This window comes from Physeter macrocephalus, chromosome 21 (assembly GCF_002837175.3).
Source record: "Physeter macrocephalus isolate SW-GA chromosome 21, ASM283717v5, whole genome shotgun sequence".
NCBI classification, from domain to species: Eukaryota; Metazoa; Chordata; class Mammalia; order Artiodactyla; family Physeteridae; genus Physeter; species Physeter macrocephalus.
In genome coordinates, this window is record NC_041234.1 from 120,250,878 (window position 1) to 120,267,174 (window position 16,297).

The window sequence follows — 16,297 nt, forward strand, 5'->3', positions numbered from 1 at the left end:
CCAGAAGCACCCTGAGTGGGGATCCCAGCTTCTCCCCTACAAGCCAGGGGCGGGCAGCTGCTGTCCTGGGAGCATCAGCTTGGGGGGTGGGGCTTCTCACTGCAGGCCTGCACTCTCCAGGCCAGGGCCCATTTGAAGAGAAGAAGATGCCTGAGCTCTGGTTGTGTAAGGAAAGGTACCCACCTTGCGCTCGATTCCCAACAGCCGGGGCGGGGACGGACAGAACATGCCATCCGGCTGTTTTTCCTTGTTGCTTTTCGTCCGCAGTCTTTTTCCCATATTCCTAACTGCGGGAGGAACTCATCACTGGCAACGGCAGGCATGTGCACAGGCAGCCCTGGATTTCAACCCCAGTCCTGTGGGAAAATGCAGACCCCAATGCCTACCCTGTGGCCCGGTTTGACAGTCACAGGCGGGGACCAAGGGAAAGACCAATGCACCCAGTAGCTCTTCACTACTCCTTCTCCATCTGTCTGCACACCGCTCTCCCCCAAATCCCCTCTCACTGCCCTCACTTTCTTATCTTGGCCCTCCTGACTCAAGTGGGCTGGTCCCTTATTGGGGTGCCATGGCTGGGCCACTTGGTGCTGACTACCCCGCAGGGATCCCGTGGGTCCCAGATGGATGGACGGATGGATAGACGGACGTAAAGTAGAGCCCCAGAGTCTGAGACGTGGGAGGTGCGCGGCCAACACTGCCCCTCCCCTGTCCCCTTGGGGGACTGCGGTGGACGGACCACTGCGACCCTGAGCCCTCGAAGCAGCCCAGACTGAAAGCGGAAGTGCCCCGGGCTGCGCAGTGGGCCAGGCCAGAACCCCCACGGGGCGCGCCGGGGCGGGCACGGGGCCGTCCCTTCCTCCCGCCGCGCCGCGCATGCTCCGTGCCCCCACCCCACCCCACCCCCGCGCCCCGTTCCCACGCCGCCGCCGCCCCGGCCCCGCCCGTGCCTCGGCCCCGCTCGTCCGCGCTGGACTGACGGACGGCCGCTCAGAACGCGCCTCCCGAGCGGCGCCCAGCTGCGAGGTCGAGACGCAGCCAGGAGCCCCGCCGCCCCCCGGGGGCGCTGCCCCGGAGGGCTTCTCGGAGGCGGCGGCCTTGGCCTCGGGCCTGCCCGGAGGCTGGGGCAGGGGGAGGAGGGAAGGACAGCCCAGAGGCCCGCGAGCCCGCTCTCGGCAGGTGGCCGAGGGACGCCCTAGGAGGTGGCGAGCGCGAGCGCGGAGAGCTGCCGGCCGGCCCTCGGGGCCGCCCCCTTCGCCCGCCGGGGAAGGGCAGCCCGTGTTTCCCAGCTCCTCTCCTCTGACTGCGGTTCGCCGCTGATTCTGGGGCTGGCGGGAGAGCATCCCGACGCCAGGCTGCCTGGTAAGTTTGCATCTGGCGCCTCTGCGTGAGGTCGCGGCACTCCTGCCCGGGGCCACCTGGCGAACCGTCCGCAGGCGTGGGCCCGGAGGCGGCCGGGACGTGCGCCCGCGGCTCTCAGGGTTGGGGGGCTGTGCCCCTTGGTGGTGTGGAGTGTTGGCGGGGAAGGTCCGAGAAGAGGAAGCCAGGGGCCGGACGGAAGGACCGCGCGGGCAAGAGCTGAGCTGGCCGAGCGGGAAAGTGTGCGGGGCTGCCATGCAGGGCCGGCTGTGGCAGCCCTCCCGTCCAACAGGCAGCTGCGAAGCACGCCTGCGGGCCAGGCTGCGGGCACTGCAGATAGCTCCTCAGCGAACAAGACCGCGAAGCCCTGCTCGGGGGTCCAAGTCGAGTGGCAGGACAGAGGCAATAAAGAGTCGACGTTTCAAATGAAGAATTACAGAGTACGCTAACCAGTGCTAAGCGTCGCGGGGGGGAAATGGAGCAAGGGAAGGGAGGTGAGCGGTCGGGCTGCGAGTTTAAGTAGTGTGGTTAGAAGGCAACATTTCCGAAAACCTTGGAGGAGGTGAGAGAGCATTCTGGGGAGAGGGAACAGCCGGTGCGAAGGCAGGAGTGGCCTGGTGCGTGGCCGGAGCGGGGAGAGCAAAAGAGGGCCAGGTCAGGAGATGGGCACCCCAGGAAGGGCTGGTAGCAGGTGGCCTCTTCCTGTCCGGGTCAGCGTCTGCCCCCGGAAGGGCAGGCCCTGGAGACAACGGCTTGCAGAGTTGCTCCTCAGAGGGCTCTGCTTGGCCGGGCAGCAGGGACGGCCCTGGGCTGACCTGGGGCAGCTCCCAGGCTGGATCTCTGCTCCGGGCTGAGGCTGGGCCCCCCACGGCCTGGGGCCTCCGCCCTTTCCACCGGGTGCGTGGCAGGTGACACAGGTCTCAGGGAATGCTGCGTGGGGCTGAGAGGAGGCAGTTGGGGTCTTGAGGTACCAAACACCAGAGGAAGTTGCAGCCGGAAGGAAGAAGCCCAGCCCTAGTGGCCCTGCCTGTCCCTCCTCGCGGACGAGAAAGCCCCGATTCCTGATCCGGCCTAAGTGGCATTGATGAATGCCCTTCCTGTTGTTGTTTGTTTGTTTGTTTGTTTTCCGTTTTCTTTTTCTGGGGAAATAGCCCCATCTCGTGGTCTTCCAAAGACATCAACGCTGAAGCCCATTGGCTTCTTCTCCCTTTGGGGGCCACGTCGTTTCAGGCTCTCCCCGTCCCGCCGCCTCCTCCGCGTATACTGGGCTTTACTGCGGCTGGGTTCGGCGAGCGGCCTGGGGGCCTGCTCCCCTCCGTGGGGCGGACCGGTGTGTGTGGGGGGGCACCCAGTTACCCTGGCTCCCGGGGCCTTCCCAGCTTCTTGCCCCAAGTGCTGCTATCTGAGGGACCCTCACCTGCGTGCCCGGTGTCCTACTTCAGGGAAATCTGAGCGTCAGGGCCTAGAATCATCCTTCAGATTCTCCTCCGCTCTGGAGGCCCACCGACGTCAAAGGGTCTCAGGAGAAGCCACTCTCCAGTTCCGCAAGCTCCTTCCATATCCTTCCTTCCATTCCTGCTTGGGAGTGTCTCCCCGTTACCACCCGGGGGTGATCGGGCACTAGGATCTGTGAGGACAGGGCTTGTCGTGTCTCTTTCCAGGATGGTGACCTGGCACAGGTCCCCCTGTGACTGATGGTGTGTCCCAGTGAAACATGTCTGGCCTGTGGACAAAAGGATGACCACTTGACAGCGACATTAAGTATATTTGCAACTTTGTGCAGCCATCACCACCGTCGACCTCTAAAATATTTTTATCACCCCCAAAAGAAACCCTGTCCTCATGAAGCAGTCACCACCCCCCCACCCCACGCAATCCTAGCCCCTGGCACCCAGATCTGCTCTCTGACTCTCTGGATTTACCTAGGACTCCCTGGACGTGTCGTATGTTTTATAAGATTTAAAGGTTTTTTTTATAGCGAACCACAGGACACCGACACTCTGGAGAGATGGCGCACCTGGGTAGGGGTAGCTAGTGTCCTTGGGGTCCCTGGGCAGTGGCCAGTTTGAATGGTTTCTCAGGCTCCGGTGCGTAGGAGCTGTCTCCGGTTGTCTGGTACCTGGCCACCGAGTGTGAGACCCCGATAAGGAGGGTTTGGGGCGTGGGTTTAGTGGCCCCGGAGAGAGGGGCTTTGATATGGGAGGTAGGTGGGGTGGGAAACTTCACAAGCTTAGCAAACTGCTTGCGAAGGCCAAGGAGAAAGAGTTTCTAGTCATAACTTCAAAACTAGGTCAAGAAAGCTCTTGTGAAATATTATATTACATCATATAAATAGAATCATGCAGTCTGCGGCCTTTTGTGCCTGTGTCTGGCTTTTTTCACTTAGCATCGTGACACTGGGTCCATCCACATGGTGGCGTGGATCAGTATTTCATCCGTCTTTGGGGCCAAATAGTATTCCATCGTGTGTCTAGACCGTGGTTTGTTATCTACTCTTCTGTTGATGGACGTTTGGGTTGTTTCCACCTTTGGGCGATTGTGAATTGTGCTGCAGTTAATTCACATGGGTGGACATTTTTGTGAGAACACTGTTTTCGATTCTTTTGAGCATATACCCAGGAGTGGGATTGCTGGGTCAGATGATAACTCTGTTTACTTACTGAGGGACCCCTAGACTATTTTCCCTTTTAATTCTGAACACTGTCAAGCAAACAGACAAGTAGAGAGACTAGTCTAACCAAGCCCGTGTACCCACCTCCCAGGGTTAGCAGTGGCCTCCAGCTTGCCTTAGCGCCTCTCGCTCTCTCTCTCTCTCTCTCTCGACTAGTCTAACCAAGCCCGTGTACCCACCTCCCAGGGTTAGCAGTGGCCTCCAGCTTGCCTTAGCGCCTCTCGCTCTCTCTCTCTCTCTCTCTCTCTCTCTCTCTCTCTCTCTCTCTCTCTCGCTCTCGCTCTCGCTCTCTCTCTTCCTCCCTCCCTCCCTCCCTCTCTTGCCTTCTGTCTTTTGTATTCGTTGAAGCACTTTAAAGTCACTTCACACGCCCTTTTCTCCCCAAATGGTGCGATGCGTCTCTTGAAAAGGACATTTTCTTCCATGACCTGGTACCACTATCCATCCAACACATGGGCAGCAGTGGCCCCGCTCTCAGCCTCCACTCTCCGCAATGCCTTTGACTCCTCTTTCGTTCACGCCAGCATCTCATCAAAGACTCCCATTGCACTTGGCCCCTTAAATCTCTTTTCATCCGGAACAATCTCCCTACCCAGCCTCCTCTTTCCCCCGTGACACTGATTTGCAGAGGAGACCAGGGAACAGCCCACCTTCTGCATGGGGCGCCTCCCTTGTGGTGCCTTTAACTGGTCTCTCTGTCCCCAAGGTCCTCTGTAAACTGGACGCTGGGTCCCAAGGCTGCATGAGAATCAGGTCAGGCTTTGGCAAGAGCCCTCCTGGGCATCCCCACCAAGGGGACATCCCACTTCTGTCCCACCATTAGGTTCGCTTCCTCTCTTGTGACCGGCAGTAAACGGGGAAGACATCATGTGGCCGACCCTTCCCCTCAGGCTTCACCTAATGGTTTTGGCATCCATTCGACCTTAAGAGATTCCTTCTCTCTGATTAGTATAAACTTCTCCATCAGACGTGCATTCATTTATTTATTCTGGGCCGGTGTTAACTGACAGCTTGCCCTCTCTCCTGGGGCAAAACCAGGCTGTGACGCCCCCTCTCCCCTCCCCCTGCCACTGCCTGTCTCCTCCGCTCCGCCGCCCGCGACTCCCGTGTTGTGGCCGCCAGTTGGGTGGACGTATCCCTGGAGCAAACTTTCTTTTGCCCCACTGTCTTCTGGCATTGAGGGCTGATGTGGAGAAATCTGGTTCTGTGCACTTGGTTGGTGACACGCTCTCCCTGCCTTAGCGTGAGCCCCGAGCAGCCTCACCTTCTGCCCCTCCCACCCCCTCACCCCGCTCCAATTTTCAGCACCATGACCGCCCAGCTAGGGCCCATCTCAGGGCCGGGTATGGGCCATGCCATTGGCCAGCTACTCTCTTTATTCACCCCCAGCCTGCAGCTCTCGGCCTGAACGCTACCCCTCCCCCAGCGATGGGCGGGGGGGGCGCCTCCCTCTTGCATCCCACTAGCTTGGTCTTTCTCTTTCCTTGAGAGCAAGTCTGTTTGCAGGTGAAGGAGGTATGTGTGTTTGGAGTTTTTCTTGTTGTTTTTTTTTTAAATTTAATTTAATTTAATTTTTTTATACAACAGGTTCTTATTAATTCTCTGTTTTATACATAGTAGTGTATATATCTCAATCCCAAACTCCCAATTCATCACACCACCATCACCCTCCCCCTGGAGTTTTTCTTTAAGAACCCTGACTCAGGGGGCAAGGGGGCGGCAGTGGGGCTTCCAGGGATGGCGAGAAAGTCAGGATTGGGGCACTGGCCACGTGGGAGGAGGGCTGAGAGAGGAAGGAAATGAGAAAAAGGAAAGAAGAAACACACTGCCTTGAAAGCCTGGCTAGGCAGGCCCAGCACGAGGAGACAGAACCCTTGTCTGGTGAAGAGAGGGGACAGAAGCTCAGTTTGAGAAAGTGTTATGGGTTGAATTGTGCCTCCCCCACAAAAGATATGCTGAAGTCCTATCCCCCAGCAGCTCTGATTGGAACCCTATCTGGACAAGGTCACACTCAGCGCATGGGCTCAGCTCACACCTGGCTCTCTCCACATTAGCGTCTCTGCACCCCTGCGATGGCAGCCATGCTCCTGATGGCCAGACGCAAGGTGAGTGGGGCTCCCTGACTGTGGGCGGCATCTCCCCCAGCAGCCTCTCTCCGCCGCTTCCTCCTGTCCCATCCTCACAGCTATTGCCGAGCTCTCCAGGGCCCCCACCCCACCCCATGTTTAGTTGCTGCCAGCTCATCCTGGGGCCCACGGAGGTGAATTCCCCTGAAGCCACAGATGGGTTGTTTTAGGTGCCAGTATCTTTTGAGGACGTGTCTGTGTACTTCACCAAGACAGAATGGAAGCTTCTGGATCTCAGACAGAGGATGCTGTACAAGCGAGTGATGCTGGAGAACTACCACCACTTGGTGTCACTGGGTAAGGACCTCACACACAGCCAGGCTCCCACCCTGTGTCTGAACTGTTTATTTCTGAGCTTCTTTGCTAGTTGGTTACTGTGAGTCCAAGAATACATGCATTTCCCCATCAGGTCAGTAATCCATTGACGCCCAACTTTTACCTCAGTAGCACAGTGTTTAGCTAAATGGTTTGGGCTTGTAGGTGTTTTAGGTAAATGCGTGGGCCCCCGTCAAACTTATTTTGATATAAAATCACGAGTTAGCTAAATCTCTTCTACCCAAAAGATAGATGCAAATTAGTCTTGAATATTTATATACATTAATGTATACTTATTTCATTTTTACCAAGGTTGCCTTTTACATTCGTTTCATGTTCTAGGGTTTTCAAGCATCTGTTCCTTGCATCAAGCCACAGAGAGCGCAGGACATAGAGGCCCAGGACTTGGAGAAATCGGGAAAGAGCTGGGGCAGGCTCCCCCACTGCACCCCTGCCTTCGGGGTTGCAGGGGATCCTTTTGTTCTGTTTCTTCTTTTAGACTCTACAGATTCCACCTCAGTCATCTAACCCCACAGAGGAAGACTAGCTTCTTCCCCTTGGTTGTTTTTGACCCTTATCAGGCAGATCTGGGGTTCCCCAGGGAAGTTGTGGATTCCTCAGTGGAGTCTGGCAGAAGGAACAGAGACATCTGCTGTGTTTGATGGTGAAACAGGGGGCTTTGGCTTTCGGGGCACAGGCAGCCCTTCAGCTCTGTCTGCTTCTTGATACTCTCTGGGGCCTTGCTCCAACCCTCTGTTTGTCCTTCAGGGTCTCCACACTGATCCCCCATTTCCCACAAGCCAGCCCGTCCTGCAGGCCAAATAATAACATCATTATCCTCTTGGGCTGAATCACCGCCTACTTAAGATTCACCGTGCATGCCTGGCCCCTGTACACTCAGAGCGCCTTGCTTCCTTAGAGGGACTCTGCCGTTTCTCTGGACCTTCCCAGTGGCACTTTCTAGAGAGTTCTTCATTCTCTGTTCCTGAAGATACTAAGGCTGGACTGAGTCCAGGAGTGACTAACCTGCTTCCTTTCCACGGACAGGGTTTTCATCCTCCAAGCCTCACCTGGTCTCCCGGCTAGAGCGAGGAGAGGGGCCCTGGGTAGCAGACGTCCACAGGATGGGGACCACCACAGGAATGCAGGCAGGTGAGTGAGGGGCACTTTGTCGGCTTGCCTAAGCCACTGGCAAAGAGCAGCGGCTGATGGAGTGTGGCATGGCCACTTTGGGTGGGACATGCTCTTTCGTGGCAGATTTAAATCTGTCATGGAGTCCCCTGTCTCACACCAGCTCTGATATTTCTAGCTCGTTGCCATCTCCTCCCCTCTTGCCCTCCTGTCTGCTGACAGTTATCTTGCTTCTTCTCCCTCGTCCTCAACTCCTGATTCAGCTCTTCTCAGCCTTGGAGTGAGGGTGAGGGTGAAGAACAAACCTAAATAGAGACCCAGGGAGGGAGTGACACTGGTTGGTGCTCTCTGTCTTTACAGGTGACAGGATGAAGAGCAAACCAATAATTTCAAAGCAGAAAAATTGTCCAGAAGAACTTGCAGGGGCTGACCTTCAGGGTGGCAACAAGGGCCAGGTAGCCGGGTGGTCAGAGGAAACACTTGAGCACAGACGGAAACATGCCTATTGTCCACAGACAGGTTTCAGCAGGGGTGACCCTCCCAGGGAGAAAGGCCAAGGCAGCTCTCCAGGTGAGGAAAGAGAGATACAGAGAAGTAGCTGCAGAGGTAGGCAGGATTTGGTTCTAAGGCAGCAGGGTTCCAAAGGCGCAGAGAAACAGTTCCTGTGTCATCAGTGTGGGAAATCCTTCAGCCGGAGCTCCAACCTCATCAAGCACCGGATCATCCACAGTGGCGAGAAGCCCTATGAGTGTGGCGAGTGCGGGAAACTCTTCCGGCGCAGCTTCGCGCTCCTGGAGCACCAGCGCATCCACAGCGGTGAGAAGCCCTATGCGTGCGGCGAGTGCGGGAAGACTTTCACACGCAGCTCCAACCTCATCAAGCACCAGATCATCCACAGCGGTGAGAAGCCCTACGAGTGCGGCGAGTGCGGGAAACTCTTCCGGCGCAGCTTCGCGCTCCTTGAGCACCAGCGCATCCACAGCGGCGAGCGGCCCTACACGTGCAGCGTGTGCAGCAAGGCCTTCAGCAGGAGCTCCAACCTCATCGAGCACCAGCGCACACACAGCGGTGAGAAGCCCTACACGTGCAGCCAGTGCCCGAAAGCCTTCAAGGGCATCTCCCAGCTCATTCACCACCAGCGCATCCACAGTGGGGAGAAGCCATTTGAGTGCAAGGAGTGCGGGAAGGCCTTCCGGGGGCGCTCGGGCCTCAGCCAGCACCGGCGGGTGCACAGCGGCGAGAAGCCCTATGAGTGCAGCGAGTGCGGGAAGACCTTCAGCCGGCGATCCAACCTCTTCAAGCACCAGGTGGTGCACAGCGAGGAGAGACCCCACAAGTGTCAAGACTGCAGGAGGGTGTTCCGCAGCGGCTCCGTCCTCGTGGAGCACCGGCGCACCCACGGCAGCCTGCAGCCCGGTGCCTGCGGCCACTGCGGCCAGGCTTCCAAAGGGAAACCGCAGCTCGGCCGGAAGCCGAAAACTTACCGCGGAAGGAAGCTCTCGGAGGGGAGCAACTCAGAAAAGGCGCCGGCCTGCCTGGCCCTCTGGAGAGCCACTGCGGAGCCCCGCCCCGAGGACGAGAAACTCCGTCCAGGCTCCGCCCATGCCACCGCCCCCAGCGCCTTCTGACGGGGTGCACCGTGGGAGGGCTGGCTTTAAAATGAGGCCCACCTTCCCCACCTCATCCCCCTCCCTTTGCTCGTTGATAATGCTGCGACTGAAGCACCAAGTGCGCCGCAGGCAGACGGGCCCCCGCGCCCGTGCCAGCTCCTATGCGGTGCACACGGGCGTGTGTGTGCCGCCGAGGTGCACGCACATTTGTATTCCACCCTGGAGCCGCTGAAACTGCTCTTGCCCCATGTGCCTGGGGCCTGAGTGCTGTGGGTGGGAGGGAGCGGGTGCCTTGAACTAGGGAGGAGTGGCCCATCTCCTCTCGTGGGGGCCTTCAGTTCACCCAAAGACTTGTTAGCATTTCCAGGTAGAAGACACGAAAAGCACTTTAATCCTTTAAGAGCTTAATAGTGGGAGGGACCTGAGGGCATTCAAAATTTGTGGGCTCCACAGCGAGGCTGTGGCTGGACTGTGACATCACCTAAAATTCATCAAGAAATGGTCTGAAAAAGGACTCAGGCAACTGCACGTGCCCGCGACGGCAGCCCCTGGAGAGTGGCATCTCCTCGGCGGGAAGGCACAGGACGCCCTGCTTCTGGGAGCTCAAGGGAGTCTGCCGGATGACTGGCCTGGGTCCTGCGGAGAGGATGAGGCCCGGAGACTCTCGGCTTCTCCGCCCCAAGAGAGGAGCCCTTTGGCTCTGGTCCCTCCCAGCTGCCACCAGCTGCCCTGCTGCCTTTGGTCTCCTCCCCGCACCCTGAGCCCCTGGGCTCACCCCACCTGCTGCCTTCAGACCCTGCCTGCAAAGGCCGCACTGGCCTCTCTGCCCCTTCTCCCCACCCTCAGTGCCTAAAGCTCCAAAGTTAGCTGCTCCCCCTGCAGCAGCCGTCCCTTGTGGCTGGTGCCAATCAGGAGGAAAGCGGCCGGGTTAGGAATTTGCACAGAGCGTGCCCAGTAATGGCTCTCTCTCCTCAGCTCTCTTTCACGTGACATTTCTTAAAATGTTAGAGGTTCAGTTGCTTTGAATGTTTTTGCCTGCAGGGGTAATGCAAGTCAAAAATAGAGATTTTTGCCATATGCAAGTGTCAGGTAATCACTCCTTAAATAAGAATCTGTCCAACTCTCTGAGACGGCCTCAGGCAGGAGAGAGGGGGCCGCCCCAGGCCTGACACCAGTCAGTGTGCTGTCCCCTCTTCTCACTCCCCCGCCCCCGGCCTTAGCCCCGTAGGCACAGGGTGGACCCTTCAAATGGCACTTTACCGCAGGCCATGGGAGAGTCGCCAGGGAGACCTCGTGCTGCCACGGGGACAGCTGCTGGCAGGTTCCATCCTAGGCTGCTCACACTGCCGCTTTCCGTCCTCAGCCCGGCGTCCCAGTTGGCTCGCCACCTCCTTCCAGCGCCCTTCACCACCGCCACAGGCTGCCCGAGGGCAGGTGGGTGTGATGGAGGCCCCGCACTGGCCCTTTGAGAAGAGCGCACTTTCCCTGCAGACAGGGGAGGGCCAGGCCCCGTCAGGAGGGTGTGGGAAAGCCTGGAAATACAGGGCCCCTTCTGTGCGTGCTGCTTGGAGCTCCAACTGCTAGGACAACTGCAGAAGTGAGAGAGACAGAGATAGAGCTCGAGGAGTTTTATATAGATATATTAAAGTGACTGTACACACTTGTGACTTATGGAAAGTTCCAGAGTTGTAACTTGCTCTTGTCTCATAGCCTCCTTGTGCTCTGCGTGTCACGTTGTCTTTGAGCCCAGAGCTTGGCACTTAGTAAATACTTATGAAATGAGCGCTGCCCCCTTAGCACATTGAACTCAGGTTCTAGACCACAGTCGGCTCCAGCCTTACCTTGCGGCAATGGAAAGTATCTGCAACCTTGGGTTTTCTGATAGAAAAAGAAGTATTCGGAGTGGTGTCTTTGAAATCCATGGTAAGGTAGCTGGGAGGCATGTGTTTATATGAGGTGCCCACAATGTTTGCTCGGGCAGCACGGCTTCAGTGGACCAGTCCCCACGCAGAGCAGGGGACGGTGCCCGAGGCCTTGTGCTTGGGCTCCGGTCTCTTTTGTTCAGCCGGGGCTGCCCAGGATCGGGGCAACAATTGCTGTGTGACAGGCCCCGGTAAGAGCGTAGATCCGTGCGCCCTGCTGTCCGTTTCCAGCGCTCTAGGAAGTGAACAGCTTCGCTCTTATGGGCCAGTCAGTAACCAACTTTTAATAAAGAAGAGTTGTATCTCCCCAGCATAGCATCATCCCATTGGTTCTGCTGGATAAGCTAACCCGATTTTTAACGTGAGTGCCTTTTTTTCACCTGGACCCACCCAGAGATGACTAGATACTGGGGGCCGGGGTCGTGATGTCCAGTGCTTTCAACAGAAAGTGGACTTGCCGGGAGACATGCCAGGCACCTGCACTCTGGTCTCGGAGTGCCCTGAAAGGCTCCAAGGTCTCCAAATGCTTACCCAGATACATGACGTTTACAATAGTAATGCGTCTTTGGTTTGTCCGTTCTCCATCTAACCTCACTCCTGATCATTAGATGTTCACTCTGATGCAGTTTTGAGTATCGTTTTCTTTTAGATGTGATCATCAATCAGATGTGCAACAGAAACTGAACGGGTGTCACGTGGAATCAGCCAGAGAGTGTCTGGAGAGGATGCTTGCATTTTTCCCTCTACAGTGCCTTGAAAGCGGGCTCCCACCAGGCAGGGTGGGGGACTTGCGATGGTGGCCCACACTTGCTTTCTGACGACGATTGGAGTATAAAAGCTGAGACTCTGGGGGATGTCCTGTCTGCTTTCCAGGCACCCCCCCCCCCCCGCCCCGCCGCCACCACAACGTCCCTGGATGCCAGCCCCTTCACGCCTCTGGACTGGGCTTCCACTCCAGAGATGAACTTGCAGGACGCTGGACCAGCCCAGAGCACATCATTTGCTCTTTGAAACTTTGGACACTTTTCAAGAGCTGTTTAAGTGCCGTGGCAGTATCTTCACGTAACTGTTAAACTGTCCCAACTGAATTCATTTGCTCTGGGTGCAGACAAATAAGGAAGGTCTGGGTGTTGGCCTTGAACGGCACCCTCTGGTGGAGACGGCATCTACTGCGGTTTGAAGTAACGGCTAGCAATTGGGTGAAAGGTCTCAGGAGAGGCCGCTGACCTAGACGGGGGAAGCCGAGAGAGCATGTCTGGGCGCCCCTTGGCCCCTGCAAAGGGAGGGCGGGAACCCTTGAAGTGGAGCTGCACGGGGACCAAGGGCAGCCACCCTGAAACGGCATGGGTGGTGTCTTAGAACCTTCGCTTAGATTGCCTGCAAGACTTGCTCTGCTTTGTGAAGCTGCCAGGACCCTCCGTCTTCACTCCCTTCCTCGGCGGCGGCACACAGTGGCTTTCAGTTGGGGCTGCTAAGTCTACGCCTGGTTAGGTAGCAAGGGGTAACACGCCGTCTCTGGAGGTCAGGGTAGGACTAAGTAGCAGGTGAACTCTCAGGACAGGAAGCAGAGGGCGGAGGGCTTTCTGTAGGGCAGTCATAGGGTAAAAGGTCATTAGAACCGGAGGGCAGAGAGCCAGGGATGCCGGATGAAGAAGTTTGGTCTCTAGCTGGTTCCTGACGCAGATGATAACTGCTGGAGTGTGTGAATTTACACATGGATGACCACCAAGTATACACACTAGAGTCATCTAGACAGTTCTGATGCTCATTGGGGGTTCACCTATGGCAGTGAATGGCAGCAGCCTCAAATGGCACTTTGGGGAACTCCCACTTGCCCTGGGAGTTACAACAAATATCTGGAAAGCTTAGATCGTTTTCTCTTATGCTAGCCTCAGTGTGTGTGTGACTTCACAACACAGGGGCCCTCCAGGATTTGAAGGTTGCTGATTCTTCATCTCTCTTGACAGCCTTATAGACGTATAATTGGTGTACAAGAAACTGCACATATTTAAATTGTACAATTGGATGAGTTTTGACGGGTATCCACCTGTAAAACCATCACAGCAGTGAAGACGGTAAACATACGCCCGTCACCCTGGAAAGTTGCCTTGTCCTCTGGGTGCTCCCTCCTTCCTGCCCCTTCCTTCCCCCCACCCCGTCCCCACAACCACTGCCCTTTCTATCAGTACTCATTAGTTTGCCTTTTCTAGAATTCTGTGTAAATGGAATCATGCAGTATGCACTCTTCTTGCCTGGCCTCTTAGTATAATGATTTTGGAGTTCATCCGGGTTGTCGTGTGTATATCAATCCTTCGTTTTTTATCGCTGAGTCTTGTTCCATCGTGTGGATGGACCACGGTGCCTGTTGATGGACATTTGGGTTGTTTCCAGGTTTTGGCCTTCACAAATAAAGCTGCTGTTAACATTTGTGTGCGAGATTTTGTGTGGACAGATGTTTTCCTTTCTCTTGGGTATATCGCTAGGAGTGGAATTGCTGGGTCCCGTGGTAACTCTATGTGCAACTGTTTTCCAAAGCAGTCGCATCATGCTACCTTCGCACCGGCAGCGTATGAGGGGTCCAATTTTCCATGTCGTCCCCAACACTTGTTTTTGTCCATCTTTTTGATTCTAGGCCTCCTGGTGGGCGTGAAGTGGTATCACGTGTGGTTTTGATTTGCATTTCCCCGATGACTGATGGTGTTGGGCACCTTTTAGTGTCCTTGTCAGCCACGCTCATATCTTCCTGGGCGAAGTGTCCGTTCAAATCTTTCGCCTCCTCCTCCGTGTCTGTGTCTCCTCTCCTGTCTCCCGTAGGGATATCTTGTCATTGGATTTGGGACCCACCCAGCTAATCCAGGGGGACCTCATCTCAAGATTTGTCATGTATCTGCAGAGACCCTTTCTCCAGATAAGGTCACGTTCACGGAGTGCAGGGAGGCCCCCATTTAGAGACAGGAACATTCCGAAGCCCAGGGAGCCGGGGCAGCGTGTAGGGTCAGAGGCCATGACGAGAAGAGGACATGCCAAGCATCTAGGCCAGGCTCCCAAGTAGCAGGAGCTGTGTCTTAGCTGACGCCCACTGCCCAGCTGCTGCGTGCCCGGCCCTGTGGCTGTGGTCCATCCTCCTGGCACCACTGAACCGTTTCCATTTTACAGAGGAGGAAACTGAGGTTGACCTGTGAGGTAATTCTTCCGGTCACAGAGTTGGGGAACAGGGTGGGTAGGGGCAGGACCCAGCACCCAGGCTCTCCCACGGCAAAATCTGCTTACATCACCGAGAGCCGAGGCTCCCTCCCGACCGCCGGGTCCCTCTCCTCACCACCGTGGGGCCCGGGCCAGGGTAGGCACGTGTGAGGGGGAAGGTTGATTCCTTGCTCCGTGTGCCCGAGCTGCCGGGGTCAGGGGGTGAGCGGGCAGAGAGGCTTCGAGCCGGCGGGGCAGCACCTGAGGATCCGCAGGGCGGCCGAGGGGGGATGTTGTGCAGCCTCTGCCGGAGCTCCCCCGGCACCGGCCCAGCGAGTCCACAGGCTGGAGGCCTCCGAGGGCCGGAGGGCCGCCGCGGGGCTGCAGGAGCCCTGCAGGCCGACACTGGCGGTGGAGAGCCTGGCAAAGCTTCAGCCGAGCTGCTGGAAGGAAACCTCTCTCACCTCCCTTTCCTTAGAGCACGTAGGTGCGCCACCTCCCCCTTCGAGAAGCAGGGAGATGATTTACATACGTCTCAAATGGCCATTTGAGACGTATGTGAATCTTTGTGAACCTAAGTAAGCCTCCTGCCGGCCTTACAGCCCAGGAAGGCTCTTCTTCAGGGCCCCGGCACCACCTCCTTGAAACGCAAACCTTCAGGAAGGTACCCTAGCTCCGCTCCAGGCCAAGAGAAAGCTTTCATTGTCCGGAGGATAAAGGCAATTCACCAGCACAGAGGGCCACCCTGATTACCAGGAGAACTTGCCCTGAACTAGGACGGGCGATCTTAGGAAGTACTGCCTGGCTGGATAAAAGGCTGAGGTTTCCTTCCGGCCTTGCGACCTCATGAGCGGCGGCCCGAGATGGGCATATGGCAGGCAGTTGGGTTTAATGCTTATTCAGTAGTGAAGCTGTTTGCTTTCTTTTCCACTTTCGTGGAGAGGACCCTGGGTGGGCAGGGTCCACGGGGAGGGGGCCTAAGTGGGAGGACGTAGATCTGAGGTCTGCGGCAAGGACCGATGCCGGGCAGAGCTGGGCCCACGGAGGTGCGGGGCCCCACCCTCCCCTCCTGGCCTCCCTGGGACGCGGTGACTGTCACAGCTCACCCCTCGTCTACACAGTGGGTGGGCTCACCAAGCTCCAAACCAGACTGGGTGCCTGAGGCCCAGGCATTGCCAAGCGAACATTCCTGAAATCCCCGGAAAACAAGAACCTCTTAGAAGCTTCCGAACAGAAGGAACCAGCCACAGCAGAAATGGATTGTCGACTGAAAAAAAAAAAACCAAAAAAACCCACAACCTAAAAGTTGAGAATTTTGTTTTATTTGGGGGCATTACTAAGGACTATAGCCCGAGAGACAGGCCTTCAGAGAGCTCTGAGGAACTGTTCCGAAGAGGTAAAGGAGGAGCCACGATATACAGGAAGTTTTGCTTTAAAAAACAAACAAACAAAAAACATGTAGTCAGTCAAACATCAAAAGATTACTGCTAATCTCAAAAACCAGCCATCTCAAGTTAACCGTGCTTTCCTTTGTGTGGAGAGATGCAAGAGTCTGGGCTCACCGAAATCATTCCCTTGATAGGCATCGTAACTGTCTAGGGTCAGTAGTATATCCTGTTTTCCTCCATCCTGAATTCCCCCCAGGGACACTCCGTCGGAAGGGGGGCAACTCTGGAAGCTGGAATCTGGAGACATGTGCAGGCCAGGGGCGCTGCAGCCAGTGGGTCCTGTTCCCACACAGCCACTCACCCAGCAGGGAAAGGAGAGTGAGGACACAGAAACTGCCTAGCACACCACACAGGACAGAGGCCTCAGGAAAGAAGAGGAGATGAAGGAATCAGTGGTGGGCGGTCACTTTGCAAAGTGTGCGGGTCCATCTCCACGGAGGAGGTCATTGTGCTGGAGGGTTTCTGTGTCAAGTTGGCAGGGGACACGGGTTCGCGCCCCGGTCCGGGAAGATCCCACACGCCGCGGAGCGGCTGG

The 16,297-nt window shown here is 56.7% G+C and overlaps 1 protein-coding gene across 10 annotated transcripts; it reads left to right on the forward strand.

Moving 5' to 3' along the window:
- Positions 1-764: 764 nt before the first annotated feature.
- On the forward strand, positions 765-10,565 carry ZFP92 (ZFP92 zinc finger protein). 10 transcript variants are annotated; one of them, XM_028482775.2, is made up of 5 exons: positions 765-1,359; positions 6,002-6,132; positions 6,366-6,450; positions 7,516-7,620; positions 7,960-10,565. In XM_028482775.2, the coding sequence occupies exons 2-5, from the start codon at positions 6,100-6,102 to the stop codon at positions 9,225-9,227; spliced, it is 1,491 nt and encodes a 496-aa protein (XP_028338576.1). In that variant the 5' UTR covers positions 765-1,359; positions 6,002-6,099; the 3' UTR covers positions 9,228-10,565. The 10 variants fall into 10 exon arrangements, with proteins under 10 accessions (XP_028338576.1, XP_028338577.1, XP_028338572.1 ...); XM_028482776.2 differs by having other exon boundaries at positions 766-1,359; positions 6,370-6,450; XM_028482771.2 differs by having other exon boundaries at positions 767-1,359; positions 5,978-6,132; positions 6,324-6,450.
- The last annotated feature ends 5,732 nt before the right edge of the window (positions 10,566-16,297 follow it).